The sequence below is a fragment of the Pteropus vampyrus genome, unplaced genomic scaffold (assembly GCF_000151845.1).
Source record: "Pteropus vampyrus isolate Shadow unplaced genomic scaffold, Pvam_2.0 Scaffold194, whole genome shotgun sequence".
Lineage (NCBI taxonomy): Eukaryota > Metazoa > Chordata > Mammalia > Chiroptera > Pteropodidae > Pteropus > Pteropus vampyrus.
In genome coordinates, this window is record NW_011888975.1 from 33,571 (window position 1) to 61,008 (window position 27,438).

At 41.8% G+C, this 27,438-nt stretch overlaps 1 protein-coding gene, 1 long non-coding RNA gene and 3 pseudogenes across 7 annotated transcripts in view; 3 read left to right on the top strand and 2 right to left on the bottom strand.

The window, feature by feature from the left end:
* The window catches only part of KLHL20 (kelch like family member 20), a 37,724-nt gene that overhangs the window by 8,216 nt on the left and 2,070 nt on the right, over nucleotides 1-27,438 (bottom strand). For 2 of the 3 annotated variants that reach the window (XR_002783180.1, XM_023537574.1), the window contains exons 1-8: nucleotides 18,742-19,381; nucleotides 13,573-13,731; nucleotides 12,762-12,856; nucleotides 10,344-10,459; nucleotides 7,573-7,756; nucleotides 6,739-6,882; nucleotides 2,100-2,233; nucleotides 1,097-1,305 (exon numbers count right to left, since the gene is read on the bottom strand). Coding sequence is in view for 2 of the 3 variants with exons in the window: in XM_023537574.1 (XP_023393342.1) it covers nucleotides 1,097-1,305; nucleotides 2,100-2,233; nucleotides 6,739-6,882; nucleotides 7,573-7,756; nucleotides 10,344-10,459; nucleotides 12,762-12,856; nucleotides 13,573-13,731; nucleotides 18,742-19,284 (1,584 nt within the window). In the remaining variant the exon portion in view is untranslated. Of the gene's footprint in view, nucleotides 1-1,096; nucleotides 1,306-2,099; nucleotides 2,234-6,738; nucleotides 6,883-7,572; nucleotides 7,757-10,343; nucleotides 10,460-12,761; nucleotides 12,857-13,572; nucleotides 13,732-18,741; nucleotides 19,382-27,438 lie in introns of those variants that run through there. The other variant, XM_023537575.1, reaches the window with a different exon arrangement.
* LOC111746586 lies at nucleotides 8-12,441 on the top strand. 4 transcript variants are annotated; one of them, XR_002783183.1, is made up of 5 exons: nucleotides 8-444; nucleotides 1,925-2,270; nucleotides 7,070-7,140; nucleotides 7,249-7,329; nucleotides 8,864-12,441. It is a non-coding gene; the product is annotated as an uncharacterized LOC111746586 (long non-coding RNA). The 4 variants fall into 4 exon arrangements; XR_002783181.1 differs by having other exon boundaries at nucleotides 7,070-7,329; XR_002783182.1 differs by lacking the exon at nucleotides 7,070-7,140 and having other exon boundaries at nucleotides 7,217-7,329.
* LOC111746595 lies at nucleotides 3,360-3,478 on the bottom strand (annotated as a pseudogene).
* Nucleotides 21,533-21,651, top strand: LOC111746602 (annotated as a pseudogene).
* LOC111746592 lies at nucleotides 23,797-23,915 on the top strand (annotated as a pseudogene).

The following is a 27,438-nucleotide window of genomic DNA, read 5'->3' on the forward strand; positions in this document are numbered from 1 at the left end:
ACGAGATGAACTGCCAGTCCCAGAAAACAGACATGTTTCCTATGTCCATCCTTTTGCGCATGTTGTTCCCTGGCTGGTGTTCTCTTTCTTTGTTCTAGAAAACCTCATTCTTCTCTCATGGCCTCGCTTACATGCGACTTTCTCTGGTCAGTCTCTTCTCTGCCCCCGGGGCGTTAAGCATATTCTCCCAGGTTCTCTCCTTTAATGCACAGGCCACTTCTATAGGATTTGCTTTTAATAATGAGCTGTAAACATTTAGTTTCCTTTCACTAAGTTGGGAAGTCCTTGAGAGGAATCACGTCATACTCGTTCTTGCTTTCCAGGTACACGGTAAGCACTTCATCTTTGCTAACGAGTGAAAAGAGAATTAACAGAACGTAGCAGCGAAAACAACAGGGATGTGACTAAGCGGCTGTTGGTTCCAGTAACAAAGAGCCAGGACGGGTACGTGAATGGTGTTCCCTGATCTGCGACCAGAATCCATCCCGTCATCCTCAGATCATGGAGTCTCAGCCACTGCTGGGTTCCCCGACCTGCAGTCCTCCACTGATGGATTCCTGGTGGGATCAGTGGTTTAGGGGTTACATTTCACACTGAGCCCAATGTCCTAGGACGGACACTGGAAGTCTCTCGTAGTCACAGGTCATCCATGGTCTAGAACATGACATAGGTCAGCCTGATCTGCCTGTACGACATGCAGGATAGGCTCAAACCAGTCTGCGGAGACTGGCGGGGGGCAGCTGTGTTTCTGCCTACGCGTTTATACTGACATTGCCGACTCCTGGAATGTTACCTAGAAACATCAGGTAGGAATAGTTGGCTCTTACAGATATGGATGCGTAGGGGTGAAGTTAGATCGGGTAGTTAATAAGACAGGGAGAGGCCTTTCAGAGAAGCAACTGCTACTAGATAAATCATAAATAATTCTCTAATTAAAGATATGATCGGCTATATTTACATGAGATAATAGCGATCAGAAGAAATTAATTTTTCCCTAGTACAAAAGTTGCAGGGGTCTTCTGCCTGAACGGCGCGCCCCCTCCCTGCCCCAGGGTGCTGTTTGTCCCCTCCAAGTCCCCAGTAGCTGGGCACTTACTCCGCTACGGCGGGATGTCATAGCCACCACCGGGGACCACTGGTTGGCTCTGGGGTTGAATCTCTCGGCGCTGCTGAGCTCCGTGGTGTCATCTCTGCCCCCCACGGCATAGATCATGTCCTGATACACGGCGCAGCCGAGGTGCTTCCTCCGCGTCCCCATGGGGGCTGTGGTGTGCCACCTGTTTTCCTGAGGGTTGTAGCGCTCCACTGCGGGGAGAAGGAAAGCCCGGGAGTGACCACTCGGCCTTGTCCCCGCAGCTCTTCTTCGTGGCCACCATAACTGTGATGACGCATTTTTAATATGTAATTTTTGCTTCCAAGGAGGATTCGGACGCCCATAGACGATATCACTATACTCTCACCAGGGACTGTTTTCTCATAGGCCTGGTGTGGTGGGAAGGGATGTTGAAGTCGGGTATTCTAGTTCTGACCACACGACCCACTAGCCAGGTGACTCGTGGCCTCACCCTCCTCATCTACATGAGGGGATCAGGCTACACAGTCTGTAAGCATTGCTTCGTACTACTTTACTGCAGAACCAGACAACTCCTGCACTCCTGTATCCCCCTGCTTATATTCCTACTGCAGCATCTAAGCCACTGAAGGGATGTCTGACAACGACTCTGGTGTGTGAGGACCACTCTGACAAAATCCTTAGGCAGAAATGTCCATTAGCTTTAAGTAGAAAGAACTAACACATAATCCAGTTTATAGCTAGACATTTTTCTTTATTCCTAGATTATAATATAGAGGGTTTTTTTTTTTTTTCTAAGAAGAGATGGGGGGAATAACCATATTAAGAAATTAATTCTTTTATTCATTACAGATTCTCAGCAGCTTGTAAAGCAGAGGGAGAATTATTTGGGGAATATACTAGAAGACTGGCTGCACAGGGGCTGAGGAAGAGCTAAGAGCTGCAGTCTCCTAGAAGGAAAATAATTAATAAATTACAGGATAACCTGCCGCCCTGGGGGACACGGACTGCCTTGGGAACGGCCCACCTGTGTTGAGTGGCGACGTCCCGTCAGAGCCGCCCACGGCGTATAAGAAGCCTCCTAACACAGCCACGGCCACGCCGAGCCTTCGGGTGCTCATGGAAGCCACGCGAGTCCACTTGTTCTCCTTTGGGTCATACCTGCAGGGAGAGAAACCGAAGATTGCACGCGTTTTTAGTAAGTGAAGCCTTTTTCGTGACGTGTGAGGTCTTGCTGGTATGTCGGTGACACTGGCTTGCTGTGGTCAAATGCAGTCAGAATCTAACATGATTTACTCAGTCATAGGGAAAAACCCTCAGGCTCGGTGCCTGTGTCAGTCATAAGCTGTTCCGCACGCTGACTTCTGCTGCTGGGCCCGCGCACTGAGAACTGCGCTCGCTCGTCCTTTGCCGGGAAGGGCTGGACGCTGGCCGACCAGGGGAGGGAAGGGGCCCCCTCCTTTCTGCTCACTCGCCGACCCCATCAGCGTGGTCTTGGCAATGGCCTTTCACTCTGTACCATTTTGTCCGTTTTTAGCCTTTTTCTACCGCTGTGACTTAAAATGACAATCACCGTATTAAGGTCGGGAATCTGAGAAAGGCTCCACGGGGAGTGAGGGTGCTGGGGGCTCTGGCCCGGCGCCAGACTGAGGCTGGGGCGGCAACGGCTGAGCCGGAGCGGCTGGGGCTGGCCCGGCACCTCTCCAGCTGGTGGTCTCCCCACGTGGGCGAGCCTGGGTTTCCTGTCAGCCTGGCGACCTCAGATGGCTTAGGGCGCCGAAGGTGACTGCCCCAAGAGAGCCAAGGGGAAGCTGTGCCACCCTTCATGACCCAGCCTCAGAAGCCGCATACTGCTTCTCTTGCCACTCTTAAGCCCAGATCCAAGGGCGGGAAACGCAGACCCACCTCTCAGTAAGAACAGTGTCAAACTGTGAAGGGCAGGAGAGGAGGCAGGTATTGCTGTAGTAACTGGGAAACGGTCTTTCTCAGCCAGCCAGGCAGATCACCCTCCACGGGGCGGAGGTCTCGGCTGTCCGGGGCACCCCCTCCTCCAGTGCCACTGGTCCTGGCGACCTGGGGTCTCGCCTCCGGGCTTTTGGGCCCTCATGACTCCCACCTCTTTCCTGTTCTCCCAGCCCTGACATTCCTACTGCTACTTCACTGTCCTCGTTTTTTTAGCCCTTCGATATCTGGCCAATTTTTTTTTTTCTAGGTGAGGCAACCTTGGTTGACCTCACAAATTGCAAGGACCTTGTCAGCTTACAATCTCTTATTTTTTAATTTTTTATGCCTATAGCACCTGGTCTTCCTAGGTGGTCTCCCATCCAAGTAATAACCAGGCCCGACCCGGCTCAGCTTCCAAGATCAGACGGGATCGGGCTTGTTCAGGGTGGCATGGCCGTACACTCTAGCCAATTTTTAAATAGTAAATTCTCTCTATTAAAATAACTGATATGGTTTCTGTTTTCTTTATTGGGGCCTGATGGATAATTACTACCACTAAGAAAGAAATATGACACATCATTTGGAATATGTGCTAGTCATTTTACTTCATTATATAGGTGGAAAATTGTTAGTGTATTAAGTATGTAGAACAAACTATATCAATATTACAAGAAATATAAATACTTAAAATAGCCCTGATTCTTAATAAGTGGAAGAGACAGAGCACATTCTTCTTTTTAAATCTTTATCTTTTAAAAAATTTAGCTAAAATTGGTATGTAAAATTTTGCTTCAAGTGTACAGCATCATAATTCAACATCTGTATACATCACAAAGTAATCGCCACCAGCAGGCTAGTTACCAGTCATCATTACACAGTTGACCCTTCACCCATTTTGCCCACCCGCTATGCCCGTCCCCTCTGGTGACCACGGATCTGTTCTCTATGAGTTTTGTGTTGCTTGTTTCTTTTTTTTAGATTCCACATATCAGTGACATTATATGGTATTTGTCTTTCTCTGTTTGACTTATTCAATTAGCATAATACCTTTAAGGTCCAGCCAGGTTGTTGCAAATGGCAAGATTTCCTTTTTTTATGGCTGAGTAGTATTCCAGTGTGCGTATGTGTGTGTGTGCACGTGTGCCACATCGTCTTTATCCATTCATCCACTGAGGGACGCAGGTTGTTTCCATGTCTTGGCTATTGTAAATAATGCTGCAATGAACAGAGATGCATATATCGTTTCGAATTAGTGTTTTTGTTTTCTTTGGATAAATACCCAGAAGAGGAATTGCTGGATGATATGGTAATTCTATTCTTAATTTTTTGAGGACTCTCCATCCTGTTTTCCATAGTGGCTGCACCAATTTACATTCTCATCAACAGTGCACGAGGGTTCCCTTTTCTCCACATCCACGCCCACTCTTGTTTGTTGATTTACTGATGACGGCCATTCTGACAGGTGTGAGGTGGAATCTCGCTGTGGTTTTGATTTGCATTTCCCTAGTAATCAGTGATGTTGAACATCTTTCCACTCTATGTCTTCGAAAAGATGTCTATTTGGATCCTCGGCCCATTTTTAAATCGGTTATTTTGTTGTTGTTGAGTTGTATGAGTTCTCAGTATATTCTGGATATTAATCCCGTGTCGAATGTATGATTTGCAAATATCTTCTCCCATTCAGTAAGCTGCCTTTTCACTGTGATGATGGTTTCTTTTGCTGTGCAAAAGCTTTTTAGTTTGACGTCGTCCCATTTGTTTATTTTTGCTTTTGTTTCTCTTGCGTTTGGAGTCAAATCCACAAGAATACATTTCTAATTCCGACTTATGTAGCGTTTTCATATCTTGCATCATTTTCCTGGTATCTTTTTAGCACATGTTAAAACAGTTTACAGTTTTGATCTGTTCTATAGGTGTGTCTTTCTGAGGTGCTTCTATTGCCTACAGAGATGTTGTTATTCTGCTGCTTATCTTCTCTCTGACATTAACTTTGTATGGGATCCAACCTCAATACTTTGCTGTTGCCGATTTTTAGATGAAATACGTTTTCCTTAACTTATAGGTGTGGTTCGTGATGATTTTTTAACTTCACGAAGCACTCTCTTGTTTTCTTCATGTAACATTTAAAAAATATAGTGGTTGCCTCCTGAGATATACTGGCTTTATTCCTGCTCCTACTTTTATCTTGGCCTTCTCTGTCCATTTTATCTGTTGTCCTTATCCTGCTCAATTTTGATTCTGCCCCCAGAAATGCAGGCTCTGTCCTGGAAGGTCATTCTGCCTGGTTCTCAACTGGGGTGATTCTGCCCCCACCCCGGACATCTGGCAACATCTGGGGATGTTTTCGTTGTCACAAGCAGGCGTGTGCTACAGGCACTAGTGGTGGGGGCCACGGCGCGGTTCACAGTGCACAGCAGTGCTCCCAGAACAGTCGTCCGGCCAGAAACGCCAGAGTGCTGGGCTGAGAAACCCTCTGAGGCCCTCGGCGCGCACCGCAGGTCCCTGCACCTACTCCGCGTGGGGAATGAGCAGAACCCTTCGTGGTTTCAGCGGTTCATACATTTCCCCTCGTGCTTCCTGGTAAATGTGTACGGCTGTCTGGGGGTTGCTCTGTTCCTGGATCTGTCGGACTTCTGATTGCTTCTGTTTTCTCCTGCACAATGATATCGTGCAGGTCTTGTGGCCACTGGTGGTTTGTCTTTGCCTATTTGTGTTTTGGGGGTCATGGGGATACCTTTTCCCTTAGTTTATTTTAAATATCCAGAAGATTTTTTAAAAGCTGTGGTAGAGCGTACATAAAACCCACCATTGTTAAGTGTGCGCTCGGTCGTGCTGAGAACTCTCCCGCTCCCAGGCTTCGGCTCTGCCCTCTGCTGGTGTCTGTGCGCGGAGGGACTTTGGAGGGATCAAAATTATGCTGTCGCTAACGATTATCTTCCCAGAATCCTCCTGCATAGAGCTTTGAAACTGGAGAAGTAAGTTTCTTACCAGAAAGACGGAAGGGGATGGCCGTACTATTCAAGGGTTCCCTGCAGCTTTATCTCTAAGACAAAGTTAAACTCTTCAGCTTGAACATGGTAACCCAACTAGTTAATGCTGTTGCAAAAATTCTGATGAGTCACAAGCATTTCATTTTAAGAAGTGAGGATGAAATATGGTATGTTCTTGCCAGCAATCACAGTACGTGACACTCCAAAATCTAATCTAGTATAGAATGACAAAAAACTGATGTGGCAAGCAATTAAGAACAGAATGTATTTCACCAAAATGAACTGACCTGTAAAAGTATAACGTAAACTTTAGCAGGAATTAATGAGAATCCACATACAAAATATCCGGCGTCTTTATAAGATGTGCTAGAAAAAGAACTAGTACTTTAGCCATTTTTCTGGAAGTCTGGGCAAAATCATGCATTAAGTGTTCTCCCAGTACTGGGGAAAAATCAGAACAGATTTCAGAAGGGGCGGGCTTGATATCATATACAGAATGTAACTCACAACACGATTCCAACTCTCCAGCATTAGGCTAGATGGGTGTTAATGCACAGTTTAAACAATCGGGTAACATCTTTCAGCTTCTCAGGCTTTAAACTCAACTGAGAACGTTTTCCTTAAAGCCCATGGGAAATCCACAACGTCGTGGGTCCCCTGGTGTCCTAAACCGTTTCTTTTAAAGAGCCCTCTAGATTTTTTAAAAAATTGAAAATGACTTGAAAAAATCACCTCTCAACAATGTTGAGGCAAGACACGCCGTCCTGGCCCCCCACGGCGTAGAGAAAGCCCCCGAGCACTGCCACACCCACGCTCGTCCTGCAGGTGCTTGTGGGGGCCACGTCGCCGCTCCACTGGTTTGTTTTGGGGTCATACCTGCAGAGAACGTCAAGAGCAAAGTAGTAAAGTCTGGCTATGTTTATATATTCACTGACATATATACATATTCTTTCCCCTAAACATGATTAATAATTAAAGCATATGAAAGTCTAATTTATTTTTAAAATTCATTTTTACTTAAACAAGTTATATATGATATATTTTCTTTGGAAAAACTTTCCAGAATGTTATAGATAAAGCTAAAGCTCCTTTTGAGTTCCACCTGATTCCCGGTCTCTTCCCATTTGATTTGGCGTATCTTTCAACGCTTATCAGTAAAATACTTTTAAATAGGTGTATGCCTATTCACGTGTATATTCTTTATGCGCAGCATGTTTTCCTTACATAAAGAATGGCACACAGTGGGCATCGCTTTCCAGGGAAAAAAGAACAGCATGCGCACCTGCAGTGACAGAGGAGCATGAGAGAGGAGCGTGTCTAAGAGTAGCGAGCAGTTTGGGGGGTCTGCAGTAGCATGGCTGGGGAACAGTGGTGTGCCCGGGGAGACAGATTGGACAAATAGGTGGCGGTCAGATCATAAGGGACTTGCATGTCGCGCTGAGTGTCTAGGCTGCCACAGACTCAATACTAAAGCAGGAAGTCGCATCTGTTTCCTAATTAACCTCCCGAATGAAACTATCTGAACAGCAGAGAAAAAATTTCCAATTTCCAGTTGCCCTTACTTACCTTTCGACACTGTTGAGATAAGAGGATCCATCATGGCCTCCTACCGCATAGAGTAGGTCGTCAAGGACACTGACCCCAACTCCACATCGCCTCTTGCTCATTGACGCTACCATTCGCCATTCATTGGTCTGTGGGTCATATCGTTCAACGCTGGAAATGGCGTCTCCACTGCACCAGCCACCAACTAGGGAAGTCATGGAAAAGGTGAGGACAATACTTGTCCTAAAGCAGACTCCCTCACCGCTATCTTGTAAACTGTGACCTGGATTTACAAAACGTGTTGACTTCTGCTTATTTCACTGGGACTGCTATAATAGTTAATTTTCTAAGTAAGTTGGTATTAGGTCCACTTTACAGAGGAAGGCAAGGGGACCGACCGAAATCAGACTGAGAGGTAGTGTGGCATTTAATGGACAGACGCTGAATTTAGTTAGAAAACTGGGGCTTGACTGTTGTCTCTGCTAAGCTAAGTGATCCTGGCGAAATCCTGTTAACTACCTCATTTGTAAAATAAGGAGTAAAATTTTAAAGTGAGATAATAGATATGAAATTGCTTTCTAAAGCATAAAATGCTATGTAAATATAATGTATAATTACGAGCCCCCTAAAAAAGCGCCATAACTCAAAAGCCTGTTTTATTTGTTTGTTTGTTTGCTTTTACTCTATAAGGGGAGAAGCAAGATTTTGGCTCTACTCATGATCTTGTAATAGGTCCTCATGTGACTAAAAAAATAATACAAAAAGTCTTATGATTTATATTACAAAATATTTTGCTTTCTGTTTAATCTGTAGTATGTACTGAATTCTAATTTATCCAACATGACAAGATCAGAAGACATTTGTAAGAAATTACATTTTTCATTAGTAATACACGGAGTAACAGGTTCAAGCTGAGTTCCACAGAGCCTCCCCAGCTTCTCCCAGGAAAGAAGTGTGGCTACAGCAGACACATTGGATTTGTCATTCTTTCAGACTATCCCTATTTCAACCCAAAATAAGAGCTAGATTCTAGAGCTTAAAACGTGAAGTCTAAGGATGGCTTAACTTCAAAATATCTGAAAACAAATGGTTTCCAGGGCATCTCAATAACTCCATGAGCCAGGCTAAAATAGGAATAGTGTCTGTAACTTCTTCTAGATGGACTTGGAAATTCATTTCTTTATTTCAAATCTTAATGTGCTGAACACATTTTATTTTATTATGGTTTCATTTAAATCAGGGTATGCAACTAATACTAAATTGCAGTAAGTTTTGTGTATATTAATTTGCTTAAATTTGAATTCTGTTCTAGAATATAAGCCAGGAATTTCAACAGCAAAGAAAACATCTTAAATTCTAAAATGAACTTTGGCTGCAAATGTGAGGGTTATGAGCACTGAAGACAAATCAAACAGCCTAAACCCTCAGGTACAATTTTATAATAGAAGCCATTACGATGAGCTTTTTATTGGATTACATAGTTACAAATCAAATTAATAGCACTTTATAAACTGTGTCCTTTGATACTAAAGAAAAACCAATGTACCTAAGGAAAAATACTGCTGAAAAGAGACATATAGTTTTATATGTGTGAGAGGTAGACTCTAAAAAGAATTACTTCAAAGACAGATTTGGTCAAAAAAATGTTACTTTAAAGAAGGCGACTTTCACATAATCTCTAGAACAAGGATTACTGAATTGCAAACACTAAAAACCCCAACAAAACAGAAGCATGAAATCGACAAGCATCAAGAAGCCCAGGGGAAACGAGGCCGAGGCCGAGCCCGAGGACGCTGATAGGAGGGAAGCTCCTGAGTGAAAACCCCCAAGACCACAGATTTGATCTCAGGCTTCCACGGGGTGATGAAGAAAGGAAGACTCGATTTTCCAAGTTAAGTGAGAACTGGTGCCTTGGCATTCCAAAGATAACGAAGACAAAACTGCTAAAAAACCAAGGCAAATCGAAGATTTAGTTTAAGTAGAGGCAGATGGGCCAGGACCTAAAACACTGTCAGTGAGCTGTATCGCTCCAGAGCGGAGCTCAGCTCTGCAGACTGTGGAAGACTGAGAAGCTGAGAAGGCAGGGGCATGGCACCGGCCGTCACGGAGAAGCCCCCGTGTCCTTTCTCTGCAAAGGGAGGTGAAAACCTTAACAGTGTAAAGAAGGTGGCAGATGATTTAACATTTTTTCTTTATATTTTTCTATGAATCGAAATTTCTATGGTGTATGTGTATTCAACTCTATGAGAATGAAAGCGTTACTTAAGAATAGGTCATCTTCCACGTACGAAGTGACAGAAGTGGTCCATGACTGCTACCGGCATGTGCTTTCTGATTTTCCTTTAATCATGATGGGTGGATGACAGTTTCTCACTAGCTGTCCTCAGGATCAGACAAGAGGAGCAAAATGCACGGCAGGGTGGCTCGGGCTCAATCTAACTCAGCAGAGCTAGAAAAGAGTGTAATGGTTTAACTTAAGATTTTGCTTTTTGACAGTGCCTTGTCAGTCTGAGGCAACTTGCACAGGGGAATGTAAATGAGTGCATGTGACTCAGTTGAACAAAGCATCCACTGCCTAAGGGTTTTAGATTTAGATAAAAATAGAGCACTCTTTTGGAGAAGACCAGTGTTGGATCGTGACTCAAGAGTCGAGTCATGTTATGTGATACGTCCTTACGTCCTTACGTAGCTCTTATGACCGTGGGTGTCACAATGGTCCAAAGAACCACTCAAACGACAGTCTGTTACTTGCGAAAGTACTCAGCTCTGTCCCAGCGTGTTAAGATGCGAACCTGCAAAGAGTACTTCTCCACATCGGATAGGTTTGCGCGGTCTCGTCCTTGGCCCCTGCATCAGTGGTCGCTCTTGAGGCAACAGGAGATAGTTTTTAGCCTCATCTACCAGGTCTCTGTGAAGAAAATTCAGCCTTTATTCTACATGTCTAAGTAACATTGTTAGTCAAATCCCAATATGGTTTAGGAATATGTAAGTTGGCAAAGGGGAACAAGCGTGAATCAAACCGAATCACGAATGCTAAACAAGCAGTATTAAAAGGGTCACGAACCCGAGCGCGATGATGCCAGTCACACTGGGAGCTGTGAGTTGATCGGTATTTCCATTATGACTTCATATCTTTGTGCAAATTTAGCCTAAAACTCAACATGCTTGGGGCCAACAAAAACTTATGGGAAACTAAAAATTACAATTCAATTACCAGCCTATAAGCGTACTGCTTTTTAATTAATTTTATTAGATTCTGCAGGATACTGGCAAAGTAGCATATCGGCCATGGTACTAGATTATTTGCTAGATTAATTAATCAAGCTAGGTCAAAAATTGGATAGTTAAAAAGAAACACTGTACCATCATTTAATATTGATTTGCTATCTGGTACTGTCTGAATTGTTTACTCTCAACAACTCTACTGAGAATGAACAGAAATTTTTTCCGTCTATCAAGGCATTTTATGAGAAGAACCTAGTAATTATATTTGTTAAATATAATGCCCTAATGCAAACTACTTATGTTTGTACTTATTTCACTTGAGTCCTTTTTCTTAGGCTGTGCCTGATTAGTTCAATGTTACTCTTGTTCTCTCTCAATTCTAAAGGTATTTCCGAAATACACTGTATTTTCATTTTTCTAGTTACTTTATGTTACAAAGAGTAATTGATTTCTGCTGGACCAGTCCCCAGGCACGACCCAAAATGTACTTCCAATATATGGCTTTGTTAAGGCCCCTTCTGAGTTTATCTTAAAAACAAAAGCAAAAAAACAAAAACAAAAACAAAAACAAAAACAACCCTAAAATAAAAAAAAAACCCAAACTGATAACCAGGAGCCTTTTCTAGCTGTCCCAACTTAAAAATAAAGACTATGATCTCCTAATAGTTGGTTTTTAACTAAGCTCTTCAGGGCTTCCTAGAAAGAGAACTATAGAGCTAATATTTAGCAAACCGCCACAGAATAGAAATGACAACAATAACATAGCTATGTGCCAGTACCTGTTTTAAGGGACTAGCTCATTAATCCCACCGCAGCCCTATGGAATGCGTGCACTTCATAGATGAAACTGTAGAAAGGGGTTAAAGTAACTTGCCTAAGGCCACAGAGCTAGTGAAAGGTGCGGTCAGGATGCCAGGATGGGGCTTCTTGTCAAAGTGACTTTGTAAGTACCTTTACTACTTCCTACAGCAGAATCAGTACAATCTGATTTGTTTTATGCGGGAGGGGCACCGCTGTATTGTTTCTTCAGATTTCAGCATCCATTATTCCTACGGTTTTCCTTCTGCTATTGTATATATATTTTTTTGGGGGGGAGGGGGGACTGCCATTTGTCTGTTTTTTAACTTTAAAAGATAAACATATAAAGCCCTCTTTAACATCTTCAGATTTTAGAAGAAATGCAAATGAATATGTCCTTCCTCAGTTCTAGAGAATCTTGATATTAGAACAAGTTTCTTTGGTCACTAGGGGACGCAAGTCAGTGTAGTTTCAGGAGTTCTGAATACTGACTTGTTCTTTAATTTCTGTGTACGGAACATGCTGGGAAAAAGTTAAAAACACCATATGGTTTCAGATTTCAACCTAAATCCTAAAATCTGTCAAACTGGGAAAAGTAATTTGTCAAATTTTACAGAGACAGCCCAATAAAGTAGGTGTTTTGTTTGTCTGTTTGCTTTTAAAAGCATTCAGCATTTCTTTCAATCAAGAAACATGACGACCCTGAATTCTAGTGGCGATCTTTCCACAGCCACTGTAGGAGTGCGGCAGACCGTTAACCCTGTCCACAGTCTCAGAAAGCAGGGCCAATCCCATTCCCTAACTAGGCATTTGTGACGGAATGAAAAAGTGCTTTTGACACACTTTTTGACAGTCAATAGCATTATTAATCTCAAGAAAAAAAATATATTAGCAGAGAACTGCCTCCTTAAATCCAAGCTTCCATTAAAATCTTAGACATCTACCTCTTTATTGCCACGTCTACACCAATAAGCACCACACATAAAAATCTAACGGAATGGAATACTGGGAGTTCAGTCTGTCTTCTTCCATCTCCTCCTCTTGACCCCGGCCCAGAAGAAAACCCTGTTAAATACTGCCTGGTTTCAGCACTAAGAAACAATATTTAGGAAGCAATACAAATAAGGAAATTAGGAGAAAACAGGAATGCTTGCTTGCTGATTTTTCCCACCTGGGGCCATTCGTACCTGCATTCTTCGTCACTTTTGATGAGGGGATCGGAGCCTACGGTGCCCACCAGGAACTTTGGACTAAGCAGAGGCAGACGGACGTGCTGCAGCACCTGTGGGTAACGAACGCTATCATAGGCACGAGCGCCCACCCGCAAGGTGTCTCAGAACACAACCCACACTCCCCCACGGCACTCCAGTCGTTTTCAGATCTAACTGAATTAATTCACTAATTGATCCAATTAATAAATAATGAAGAGGGAGGGAAAGCATAAATACTACACTTATTCTAATAAATTCAATGATTAGAATCATCAGAAAATTGAAAGCACACTAGTATCACTTTAGAATGCTACTTTAACCTTTCAGCAATATGGTATAAGCTCTTCTACAATAGCTTATCAAATCGGACTCTAACAATCTAGAAGAATATCCTATTAACTTGCTAAAGATTACAGTCATAACAAGAACATAGAACATTTTAGTGACCACTTAGGCCCCAAATTATTTCTTTATTCTTCAATATGTCATAGTGAAGAGCACGACAATTGCGATCCTTGCCTTCTTTTGCTCATTTTTGTACCATTTGGGTTTTGACTTGTGCTGTAGCCCAAACCTAGAGTTGATGCAAAATAAAGAGGAAGCAAAGGAGCAGCAAGTTCATAATGGTAAACAGTTTAAAATGCTCCTAAACACTTATCTCCTTGATTATTTGGAAACAGGTGGCTTTTCTTACAGTCTGATATAAGGGACAGTGATAACCATTTCTTTTTTGCAAGTCAGATGCATGTTATTTTGTCCAGTACTTAGAGAAGCATTTCCGTCATACCTGTGGTAACTGAGGACGTCTTTCCTGGATGCTGTATTTGACCCAGGCCATCACTGCATTGAACACCTGTTCTTCACTGCGGACGTTTAGCTCGTCACTAGATATTATATCGATGAGCTGATTGGCTGGAAGCAACATGAACTCTTCACTTTCCATCACCTGTTCACAGGTAAGAATAAAAGAAAACCTTGTGATAGTATTTAATTTATTGTCTCAATATTTTTCTCAAGGATGATGAAAGCAAAGCTTTATTCTCCAATGGAGCTGAAGTTCAAAATAGTACCAGAGGAGAAGAAAAGTTTAAAAAGAGAACAAAGATGGCAGACCTATTTTTAGGACGATGAAACTATTATGTCCAATACTACAATGGGGGGTATATGCTATTATATGTTTGTCAAAAGCCTCAAAATGTACATCGAGAGAGAGAGCCCTAATGTAAATTATGGACTATGGTGATACTAGCACAGTGATACGAGTCAGTGTAGGCTCATCAGGGTACCCCTCTGGAGTGGGGTGCTGATAGTGGGGGAGGGTGTGTGTGTGTGTGTAGGCGGGGGTACAAGAAATTGTACTTTCCGCTCAGTTTTGCTGTGAACCTAAAACTGCTCTAATAAGGTTTATTAATTTTAAAAAAGGAAACAAAGGAGAGTACAGAGGATACAATTAAAATTTAGGAAAAATAATTTGATTCAAATAATTTAAGATGAATGACATCTTTTTCATAAAATGAAGTATCAAAATAAACATTTGTATTCAAAATAAACTAACTATATGAAATTATAACTCCAGAAATATAAGAGGCATATAAAAAAATCAAGAGAAGCCTTAAAAGGAAGATTAGTTGCTGAAAGGTATATGTCTAGGGCAGAAACACCAAGGGGCCAGTTTAAAAAAATGAGGGTATCAGCGATTTTATAAGCAAGAATAAGAGCCAGACCCATGAAAACCTCTAAGGACCAAACCACTTTGATATCTGCCTGTCCGTCTGTCAGTCCGTCCGTCCGTCCGTCCGTCCGTCCATCCATCCATCCATCCATCCGTGAAGAACTACAGACACGCCAAGGACCTACCTTTACCCCAGGCTAGGGAACTGTCAGAGAGGAAATGCCAACAAGCCCCTTGTGCGGTCCAGCCACAAATCCCAAGGTCTTGTAAATCTTGCCATTGCATGTAGAGTAAAAGGGACAGGGAGCAAGGCAGAGGGAAAGGGTCACGGCTACACTCCATACCGTCTGTTCTCTCATGCGGAAGACTGTGCTACATGGGACCTCCGTGAGTGTAGGACGGACAAGGTAAAGAGTGCAGATTCCTCCTGTGTGACCTCTAATGCCGGCTGCTTGTTGTTTATTTCCCACATGGCGCAAGGCACACGGTTCTGGGGTGTCAGGAAGGCTTGCCTATGGCCTGGATAGTAAAGAGTGAGGCTCTCAACTTCCTTTTTGGTGTTTTGCTGTTTTGATAGAAAAGAACCGAACTGCTGCTTGCCACGGCCTGCCTAGTCTCGGGGTGGGGTGAGGAGGAAGGGAGAAGGCAGGACTCAAAGGAGCCCAGTTCCTCTGGAAGCGTGGTGTCTAGCGGTGGCCACTGAGGACGGGGGCCTCGGCGTTGGCCTTGCTGGGCTGGCCACCGGGCTGCTTCCTCGGGGCGTCCCGAGCCAGGTCACAGGTGAGCGTGCTTCTGGAGGCCCGGGGAGAGTGTGAGTGCTCTGGGGACTCCAACGCTGTGTGGAGTTGCCCAAAAAGAAGCCTGCCCACCAGTGACCGGGGCAGCCCCGGGGACCCGGGTGGTGTGGGACGGCTTCCCCGGGGTGCTTGGCACTTCCACAGGCGGCCATGAGGGAGCCCTGGAGGGGCTGGCTGCCATGCTCCTGCCTGTGGGCTAGCGGAAACCTCCATGCTGGCTCTGGGTGGCGGGGCCGCGGCGCAAGGCCTCGGAGCCCGTTTGCAGAGGAGACGGCAGGAGGCCGTTTCACGACCCAGACGCGCAGGGTTGGGTTATTTTTATGCTTGTCAAAAAGTCAGAACATTTACCAGGATGTGAGATAAGCCATCACAATTTGACTATCTGATTAAAAATGTTTTTCCCCAAGTACATTAGAAAAAAATGCGAATCTCAAAATGCAATAGTTTAGGGCCATTAGGCCAGCTAGACTCAGCAGAAAAAACTAAAGAGCACTTCCATTTTTATGGCACAAGTTTTCAAATTATCTAAGTAAAGGCCTTCTGGGTTCAGGATTCTAAGTTGGTAAGCGCTACGTTTTAGCTGAGGTTGCTTAGCCAGGTAACTTAGCAGCCACAATGGCTGCACTGTACTCCCTGAAGCAGGGTTGTCAGATTTAGCAAATAAAAATACAGGCATACTTACACTAAAAAATTATTTGTTTATCTGAATTTAGACTTTACTGGGCTTCCTGTATTTTATCTGGCAACCCTAAGCTGGGGCTATACCGTCGAGAGCCAAGTTCAGGGCCAACTTCTGGGCCTGGTTCCAAGTTCAGCGTGCAGGGCGCGCAGTCGAGGCCAGCCAGGCGGCACCCACCTTCCTCTTTCCACTCTTTCATTTCTTACTTAAAGACAACTAAGGTGTCATGTACCTTTGTGGAGGGCCTTCGTTTATTTTTGGATCACGTCAGAGTATAATTCCACGCCCCCCAACTTAGTGATTATAAACCAAATATTATATAAGTATCAATGGTCACCAAGTTTAAAGTTTATGCAGGAACCACTATATTAACAAGTCACTTAATGGAAACATGAGGTGGCAACAAGACATGAAAATTTGTGTGAGAAAATATTTGGCTCTAAGAGCAAAAAGTAAAAATGATACTTTTGATCAACAAAGTATGGTTAAAATGTTACTTCTCCTTTTCCACCACCAAGAAAAAGATATTAATGATCTACTATTAGGGCAAATCTGGCACTGAAGTCTAACCTTGAACCAAACAAACATGTTAAGAAAACAAGTATCTGCTTTTTCAAGTAAGTTTACAGGAGATCTGAATTTTAGCTCCTATGTTATTATGGTAATTTCTTTTATAGATATTGGGTTATTCCGGTTTTCTTTCTTCTTGAGTCAGTTTTTGTATGTAAATTTCCTCCTTCTTAAAATCATCCCTTCCCTTGCAGCGAGGACCCCATGTTCCTAGTTTTTTCCTCTTCTCTCTTGTCCATTTATCCCTGGTCTCCTTGCCAGTTGCTCTTTAGCTAACCATCTTTCAATGCTGGAAACATTTTAGGCCTCTTTTCTCCTTTCCCCACCAGGTGATCTCCTTGGCATTGATTTTTTGACCTTGCTTATGGTGCTTTTGTTATTAAAAAGTTTAAAATTTTTATGCAATCAAATTTATCAATCTTTCTTTTATGGATTCTGGGCTATATCCTGCCTAAAAAAGATTAAGCCATAGTTTAATTACTAGGACTTCATTACTATGTTGATGACTCCTAAATTTTAACCCCAGCCTAACCTCTTTTCTAAGATTTAGACTCACATAAATAGTGGTCTACTCAATATCTTTACTTATTATCTCATAGGCATCTCCAACTGAATATACCTAAAACAAAACCCGTGATCTTACCTCCTCAAACTGTTCCCCTCTCCAGTACATACGAAGTACAAATTTCCAGAAATGGGATTGTTGAGTCAAACGTGTACAAAAGGTGTAATTTTGATAGAGATTGCTAAATTTCCTTTCAAAGGGCTTGTATCAATTTAAACTCACACTAGCAATGTAGCTACTTTCTCCATGGCCTTGTCAACAGGGTATGCAATCAAACTTCTGGATATCTGTAATCTGATAGGTAAAAAATAGCACCTTTGTGTAGTTTTAATTCATGTTTCAGTTATTATGAACAAGCGTGAGCAGATTTTCATGTGTTTAAGAGCAATCTGAATTTCTTGTTATTGCTCAGTTTTCTATTAGGTCATTGGTTTAGGTTATTGACCAATAGGAACTCTTGATACAATAAGGAGAGTATTACCGGTGATATGAACTACAAATATTTTCTCCCAGTTTGTCTTTGACCTTTGTCTTTTTTTTGTTTGTTTTACCATACAGATATTTTTGTTTTTATATAGTTAAATCTATCGATATTTTCTTCTGTGCTTTCTGGGTTAGTCAATTAGGCCTTCTTCACTTCAGGATTAGAAAGGAACTGCTCTGTTATCTAATATTTTCATGCTTTCATTTCGTATTTTTAAGTCTTTGATCCATTGGAGGTTATCCTGGTGAACAGAAGAGTGGTGTTAAAGTGTAAAATGAACCATGTCTTTCCTTTGCTTATATCACTTTAATGGTTTTCTATTGCTCTTAGGATTAAATTTCAAATTCTTAGCATGGTCTATTAACTCCAGTGTGATCTGGCTCTGTTCTTTCCGTAAAATCACTACGTGACGTCCTCCCTTTTACTCTCTGGATCTCACTGACTTTCTTTCTGTTCCTCAAAGTAGTTATACTTCTTCACGTCTCAGAATTTTGCATAAGCTGTTCTGGAACTGAAGTTAAACCTCTCCATGACACACTGTTAAATCATCCGGGGCTGCTGCTTTGCAGCACCTATTACTGTAGTTAATTACCTGTGTAATTACGTACTCAACGGCTGTCTTCCCTGCTAGATCATACACTCTAAGAAATCAGACGCTCTAGGGGTCTTGCTCACCACTGTGGCCCTTTCCCCCAAGCACAGTGGCTGAAACATAGTAGCATTACAAATATTTGTTAAATTAATAAATGAAAAATAACAGGTTTAATGAAAAATTCTTTTAACAATACTTTCATTTTTTTCTGATTAGTTCACTAAATAACCTCTGACCTATAATTTATTCTGCTAAATAATCTATATAATCAGGAAAGACGTGTCATCTAAGTCATTGATACCAGGTATCCTATCTCCTTATGAATTAATAAACTATTCTGGCTTATAAATTAGCCTTTTATGAATATGGCTAGGGACAATCGATTCCTAAACTTTAACTTTGACTGAAAAACACAAAATCGGCCTCTAAATAAAAACTGGGCTTAGACTTTATAACAATTCATTTCTTTGATATACTAGGAGTTAGAATCAGCAGTAAATACCCGAGCAGGTGTGTCTTAACTACCAGAATGTGAACCTGTGTCGCTCTCCTGACAAATACATTATGAATCCATTCAAACCACCAAGTACAACTCACCTCTTGAAAGTTATGCTGCGTGAACTTGTCTGCTATCCTTAGCAACTCACGACATGAATGTGTGTCAGCAAAAGCCCGAATGCCCAGGCAGTTGGAAGGGTCTAACTGTCTCTTTAGGAATTCACAGCAGGCTTCCTGTATTTCCGCCAGCTGGAGGAGGCAGGCGGCGGGCAGAAGGGTCTGAACGTTGCCCTCTTCCACAGTGACCTGGGAGGTGTACGCAAAGTCAATGAGGAGCTCCATGGCCCTCTCGTCTATGTCTCGGATCACCACTTCTGTCTGCCGGCTCTCTGCCAGTTCTCCCGTGAACATAGCCCGGAAGTAGGGGCTGCAGGCGGACAGGATGACGCGGTGGGCATATATCTTCTTGGCGCCCACGACCAGCACCACGTCGCACAGCTCCCGGTGCTTTCTCAGGAGGTTAATCACTTCCAAAGTTTGTCGAGGATGCTTGTCTGAGATGTAGGGCATGCGGGCAGGCTGGGGAACCCCTTCCGGCAGTTTGTTGGGGTCTCCGAGGGTGCAGCGGCTTGTCACATCCATTCCAGTTTCTCCTGGTCGAATGCTGGTACACCTGCAGGAGTGGCGGGGAGAGCGAAGAGAAGATGGTGATACTGTGAGAAGCTCACTCCCGCCACGGTGTCCCTAAGTCGAAAACGGAAACCTGCAGGTGGCGAGAGCGCAAGCCAGGCCCCAAAGCGCTCCCCATCTAAGAACCCTCGAGCTCAAAGGTCCTTGGAGCGTCCTGACAGAGGAACAGCGCCGGTTCTGAGCAGAGCACGCTCACCGTGCACTCCCGTAAAGGGAAGGACAGCTGTTTCTCATCTCAGAAGCAGCCAGACTAGACTCTCTGACGACCGCCTGCACTACATTAAAATGTATGGACAACAAGTGTAAATTATCATCTCTCTGCACAAAACAGACCTAGGGACTTTAATTCCTAATTCTAGTTTAACTAAAATCTTGGTATTTATTTTCCTAAAACACAGAAATGTTTATTTCTCATTACCACTGGGGGATATTTTAAGGTTCCGCTTAAAATCTATAAAATATAGGTCACGTTGCATGAAAAGATCTAAAGCAAAACAGGCCGGGGTCTGAAAATGGACTTTTTACAGTTTATACAGTCAGTCATAATGGTTCTAAAGAACTAAAAAACAAAGCTAAAAAAAAAAAATCAAAGCATGGGTTAAAAAAGGAGTGTGTCACTGAGATGCGACGCGTAACTGCGGAGGGCCACATGGAAGTCAGAGAGTCCTTCAGTCTGAGAATGAGAGGGGAGCTTAGAGTAAAGCTTTGGGATTCTGCAGAAAACGGAAGAATCAATTACACGGAGGAATCCGTGCTATGCCGGCAGCTAAGAAGAGCTATGCCGGCAGCTAAGAAGAGCTCTGCATACCTTCAATCCAATATTCGCATTTCTAAAATGTTGTTGTTAAATCAACTGTGTATCTTACAAGTGAGGAAATGTAGTAAATAACTGCATTTACGTTAAAAGGCATAACTTGAAAACCAAGGACTTGGTTCTCCCTTTCTCCCATAGCAACCTGTTTTTCCGAAGTATTTATAAATTCAATCTTTCTGTGCTTGGCCTCAGCCCACAGGTGACTGTGTATTCTAGAGCACAGACTGTTCATGATTCCCAATGTCTGGCAGAAACAGCACTGTTTATGCTTGACAAATGGAAGACTGAGACAGAAAGCTGAGCAGTTAAAAGGGCAATTTTTACCACCCACATAATTAAGGTGGCTTTTAACCACAGTGCTTAGTGGTGCCTTGTATGCAGTAGATGCTGAAAGAATAAATCGCATGGTTAACAGAGGTACAATCAAGCTTAACAGAAAAAAAACCACTATTAAAGACAAGACCAATTCAAAAATTCCTGTTGTAATACTGAGATTACATGTAGAAATGAAAGCATTTTTGTTGCAACCTTAGTTATGTACATAAAGATTTACTCAAGTATAAACGCATTTCTTATTTCACCTAAGTACAATATGAAAGCTAAGTTCTATGGACCTATTTATTTATTTTAAAAGTATACCGTAGCAAAAAAAAAAAAAAAAAAAAAAAAGTGCTGTTATTGTGTTAGTATAGATTCTGACTTTCAATAATGGGTAATTTCTATATGCTCATCAACTGTGTGGTTTGCAAACTTGGAAGGAATTCTTTTAAATGTGGTCATTCTCCCAAGTTCTGTCCTGTCTGCTCTCTATAGGTTTTATGGGAAAACTCACTTAACCTCATGGTTCCCATCACCCATATATGAATGGCTAAAGGAGTCTTAACTCCTATCTGGATAAGCTCTGAATTCAGATCCCTCTGAATGCCCCCCACCACTCAAACTCACTGGAGCTCAGTGATATATTTAAAACTGATTCCTTGATTCTCTTCCTTCCTCCATGTGTGTGTCTCTCCTCTAGTCTTTCTAAGATCAAAAAGCAATTTTACTTTTCCAGTTGCTCAGGCCAAAAATCTTGGAGCCCCTTCCCTTCCATTCACCTCAAAGCCGATCCATCAGCAAATCCTATCATTCTACCTCCAAACAATACCTAGAATCTATTTCTTTAAATCTACACTAGGCCCACCCTAATTAAAGCTATCCTTATCTTTTTATACTTTAATAATCTCACAAGTGGTCTTGCATCCACCTTTGCCAATTTATATTCTTTAAACATCTGTTTAGACTTTTTAATTATAAAAGGCAAGGTGAGCGCCCCCTAGGATGATAAAGACCATGAGAAGTATTTCATTTACAGTATTTTTTTAAATTAAAAATTATTGGGGTGGAGTCTACGGCCATGCTACCCTGAACAAGCCCGATCCCGTCTGATCTTGGAAGCTGAGCAGGGTTGGGCCTGGTTAGTACTTGGATGGGAGACCACCTAGGAAGACCAGGTGCTATAGGCATTAAAAAAAATTATTGGGGTGACATACAGTTCAACAGTATGTCACATATACATTGCATTGTATGTTCACCACCCAGAATTAGATTTCTTTCTGCAACAAAATATTTGACCCGTTATGCCCCTATCTACCTCCCGGCTCCACTTCCCTCTGGTAACCACTAATCCACTGTCTGTGTCCATGTGTCTGTTCATTTGCAGTATGTTTTGGTTTCTTTTGAAACTGAAACAGAATTTGGGTATCATTAGGGGGGCCTGGACTCTTAGCTCCCCGCAGTCTCTGCCACGCTGTCTCATGTGAAGCTATGCCATACTTTTATATGAACTACCTAGAGAGATATGAGGATTTTGCTTACTTAACCTCTGTTCTAGAGGTATCAGGATTGTAACGTGGAGGACTAAACAATTCAGTAAAATAAAGTAACAGTAATTTTGACGGCAGAGTTTTAGGAGGAGAAAGAGAGAATTATAACAGAAAGAAAAGGAAAGGGAGACTTTTTAAATGGTGGCAGGTTGTGATCTAAGGAGAGAGACAGCCAGTGAGAAAATCATGAATGGCCAAAAAACTTTACGGCGCCCTCCATTATCCCTAAACTTTCAGTAAAAAACCAAGGTATTCAATGGCAGTGGTCAAGAAAGGTGATGAAGGAGACAGTGAGTGTGGAGTATTTCTAGAAAGAAGCTTGCCTGTGAAAAGAAGAGACATAATGGTACTATGTTTACTTAAAGAGGTGAAAGACTCTTAGCTCCCCATAGTCTCTGCCACGCTGTCTCATATAATCAAATAATCAAAAGATTATATACTTAAGCTAAGAACCAGAAGGAGGGAGAGGTTTAAGAATATAAGTAAGGGGGAGAGAATAAACGATGGAGCAAGATCCTTGGAGAATGGGAGCGTACAGAACACCGAAATGCAGAGTAATGGATCTCAGACAAAAGCAAGAAGCGTTCGCATAAGAGATCAGAGGAAGGGAGTGGGAGGGACGATAATGTGGAAACAGGTACATTTATTTTGGGGTAGGAGGCGTCAGGAGCTGAGGGAAGTTCACACCCGATGGCCTCTCTTTTTTCCTGTGAAGTTGGGAGTTGGGGGAGCAGGTCATTTTTTGCCAGTGCGTAGAGTGGGGACAGGATGGTGAGAAATGGTAAGGATGTGAAACGGCTGCTGGGGGGTGAGTAAGCATGGCCTGGGACTCAGCATGAGTCTTTAATATCACTATTGGCTCAGGTGATATTAAAGACTCAGTATGGTAGCATGAACTCCTTGTGGCTGGTTTTATCCAGTGATGATCTCCAGCCTAAATCAGAGAATATAAGTATCTGCATTAATCTAGAGTTGGGAAACACCACAGACAAAAGAGAGAGTTGAGTGATGGCTAGAAAATGGCTGAGGTGGTTGCAGAAGTGAACTGGTGAAAACGGAAGGGGCAAAGGCATGGTCACCCTGACTAGGTCAAAGAACAGATGGGGCGGGTGTTCAAGAGATTACGGTCAGGAAACAAGTTATGAGACTTAGGATTTCAGACAGAGCTCTTCTGAGTGGAAGCAGGAATGAACTGCTGAAGTGAGTGAAGGTGAAAGTCATGAGAATGTAGAGTCAAGAGACAGGCTGGGTAAATGGATGGGTCCTTCTCATGAATAGTGATATCTCCTAAGATGATAGAAGGATCAAATCATGTGCATATAGGAAGGATAGATGAATGAAAAAATCAAATATCTTAAGTATCCTTCATGTTTGCCCAAGGAATGGTACAATTTTGGGTACCTCCCTAAGTAAATAACATTTCTACCCACTCAAAGTATGAGTCCACTTCAAGTTTCAGAGCTACCATGGCATACATTCCCAAGATCTTGTGCTCCAAAAGTAAAATTCTTAATGAACAAAGCAATTGTCTGCAAGTAACTAAAATAATTTGAAATTAAGCACAATAAAAAGTTTAGAAAACATAATCTCTGCTTCTAAGGCATTCAGAAGTAAGTTTAACTCTTAGTCCAAAGACCTGCCAAACTTTAGCTTGGAACTGAGTTCCTCATCTAAATAAACATCTCTCCTTTTCTACTTCAAAAGTTTTGTTTTAATTTGGAAATTAACAGCCTGCTCTTAGAAAAAAGATTCAGCTGATTTGACTCTCATTGAAAGTCCTAAACAGTCTATGGCCATGCCACCCTGAATAAGCCCGATCCCGTCTGATCTCGGAAGCTAAGCAGGGTCAGGCCTGGTTAGTATTTGGATGGGAGACCACCTAGGAAGACCAAGTGCTGTAGGTGTAAAAAAAATTAAAAATAAAGGATTGTAAGCTGACAAGGTTCTTGCAATCTGTGAGGTCAACCAAGGGTTGCCTCGCCTAAAAAAAAAAAAGTCCTAAACATACCTGACTAGAGAGAGCTGGAGGTTTGCGTATATAAATCCTTAAAACGGAAATAACCTTTCAAAGTGCCAGTTCTGCTTATTAGAAGCACACTCACTAGGCACTACATCTATACCGAACTCCATACCAGAAAGCAGGCTGAAAATAGGTCATGAATACTTCAGGTTTGAGACATTTTATCACTGCTTCTTAGATAAGATGAGGGTCAGCATTAGGTGCCTTGGCCCAGCAATCAAGGCAAAAGGCCATGTAAGCAAGCTGGTCTCTCTCTATGCCAGGAAAGCAAAAGACTTCCTAGGGTACCCCTCAGCAACTTCCATCGACGTGTCACTGGCGGCCAGTGCTACGCAGCCATCTCAAAATGCAAAGATTAAGGTATCAAGCATAACACTTAATTTTCTCATGTCTACAGTAGAGGGAGGAAGGAAGTTGTTGAGCAAGCCAAGCTATAGTGCACGCCACACCAAGGAACAGCTAGATCAAGCAAGTGTATCTTATTCTACTATTTTTAAGCATACATTTTAGACTGACTAGAATAGGAAATTCTAAAGATATGAGATCTGAATGGGATTTTTTTCCAGTTGAACTCAAAGAGAAGCTCATCTAATCTTCACCATGAGGAAATTATCAATTAAAAACTCTAGATATGCTTAAAGAAAACAAGACCCAAGAACCTAAAGCTTCTTACTCATTTTAGAATCTTTACTGGGTTTTTGTCTTAGGCCCCACCCTAAACTCCCCTGGTACTCCCTAGGGATTTGCCTTGGCATCTTCCTTTTCTGTCCCAGCCTCATTCACACTTACAACTTCAAGAAACTTCTATGTACTGATGACTCGGAATTTTTTTTTTTAATCACCAGCCCAACCCACTCTTCTGCCCCAAACCCATATTCCAATTACATGCTGGCTCTCTCTACCTGGCTGTTTTCTAAAAATAATAATCTTAAAGTGTATGAAAGAGAACCTGTTCTTGGCTTAGTGAAACCTGTTCCTCGTCCTATATTTTTAACTTATGGCAGTACTTAGTCTCCCGAGCTGAAATCTTTGGGATCATTTCCATTGTTACCTTCTCCTCACTCAATATTCACTGAATCCTTTTGATTTTACTATTAAACTCTCAGTTCCATCCTCCTCTCCAATCCCGACTGCCACAGATCTATTTCGGGTCCTCGTCAGCTTTCATCTGAGCTACTATCACTCCTTTAAATTAGTTTATTTGCCACCGTTTCTTCCTTCTTTCTCGTCTTTGCTCTAGCTTCCTAAATATAGGCCCAAAGAACAAATCTGATCTGCATAATAATGTCCATTGGCTCTTCAACACCTAAAGGGTAAAGCCACGCTCATTCCCATGGTGGCAGCCTCATTTTCCATGATTTTTCCTCCTGTTTTCCTTTCTTCCCCCGCATATCCTAAACTCCATGTATACTTACTGTTCCATACGTGCCAGACACTTACAGGTCTTGGTGTCTTTTTTTTTTTGGCACAGCTGTTCCTTCTGTTCATCGTGCCTTTTATTATCTCTCTTCTTTGAATTCTTATTCTTTAAAGAACGTTCTTTACTTTAAAGCAAATTCTTATCCTTTTTAGAAGATCCAGCTCAAATATCATCACCCCTGTGAAGCTTTCCTCATCTCCAGAGCAGAGATTCTCTCCTCTGTGTTTACATCTCTCTTAAAATCCTGTTCACGTTGTATCATGGTGTCTGTTTACATGTCTCTATCTCTGCAGCTGTATATGTGCAGTATACAGGCACAGAACAAGTACCATATGAATGTTTGGTGAGTGAATAAACCAATTCCTAATAAGGTCAGGCTCGGCTTCCTATTTACAAGTTTAAGGAAAGATGGGAGAATTACATTGCAAGATGTTTTAGTGTCTCTAAATGAAATAAATGATGAAAAATAATATCTTGGGAAACAGGTACATTGTTAGTGAGATTATAGATTGGTATAATCTCAAAGGAGGAATTAGTCAATCGCTATCAAAATTTTAAAATACACAAATTCTTTCGGAAATTTTACATCTAAGAATTTATTCTATACTTATACAGTCGGGCAAAACCCATTTATAAGGATATTCATTGCAGAATTGGTTGTAACAAAAAAACATTGAAATAACTTCTCAAAAGAACTGGTTAACTGTGGTACCTACAGATAAGGGAAGACTATGATATAACTATTGAATAAGGTGGGTCTATATGTATTTGTCACAAAGTACAAGATAATTTGTGAAATGAAAAAAGAAAGATTCAGAAGAATGTGTAGGATATGCTGACATTAATTTTTTGCTGTTTGTTTTTGGTTTGTTTGCTTTTGAGGGAAATATTCTATATATGCTGTATATGCCTTACGACATCTGTGAACGAATGCATAAGAAACTGCTCATAGTGCCTGCCTCTGGAGAAGAATCTGGCAGCTGGACTCATTACTGGGAGACTTTTCATTGAATATCCTATTTTATCTTCTTAAATTTTGTATCAGGTACACATAATAGCTAGTTAAATGAATGCGACGAAGCTTTACTAATAAAATGCCAGTCAATTTTACAAAACTTCATAATTAAGCATTAAAATACCTTTAACAATTTTCAGTCTTTTCTTGTTCATAGTCCCCCACCCCAGGGGAAATGTCTGCAGGTACTGTTCAGTCATTCAAACCATTATCCAGTGGTCATTAGGTTCCAGGGATACAAGGACACAGAAGACAAAGAGCTCATACTCAGGTAGGGAGAACGAATATGTATTCAAATAATCTCCATGTCAAGAGTTACTTCTCATTCAAAGCTTCTCCAATAGCAGCTAAGTATAAACTCAACTTTACTTTCCAGAACTTGCTTTCTGGGTTGCAACAGCAATAATGGTAGCCCAACAAGGAAATACCCTTTGGAAGCATGATCGTGATTTAATGCAGGCATCAGGTAAAAAACAAACAAACAAACCAAAAAAAAAAAAAAAAACAGAGAGCAATGGGTAAGCCAAGTGACGGTGATGAAGAAAGAGCTGTAACTTAATTAATGGCAACAGAATTCTCCAATGCAATTTTGAATAACTGGTAGTATTATATAATAAAGCAAAAAAAGGGTATGAGTAATTAAATGAATATTTTATATAGAAAGTACTGATAGAGACATTCCCACGCTGTGCCTTCTCTTTTTAAAAAATAAGCTCTTATTTTAGCAATTACATAAGACATAACATTTATGACAGTTGAGGATGAGAAGCAATTAGTGGCTTTTGCAATCATATTAAAAGTTAAAGTGATGAAGTATTAATATATGTGTTGTTTATTTCATGTACTTGCAGTCAAATATTCCTACTATAGAGTAAGATATAAATAAGATAATGGCATGTTACATCTTTTCATCTGGAAGTCTCAAAGCATTTGCAAGTATTCATTAATTCTCAATATCCCGGTCAGATACAT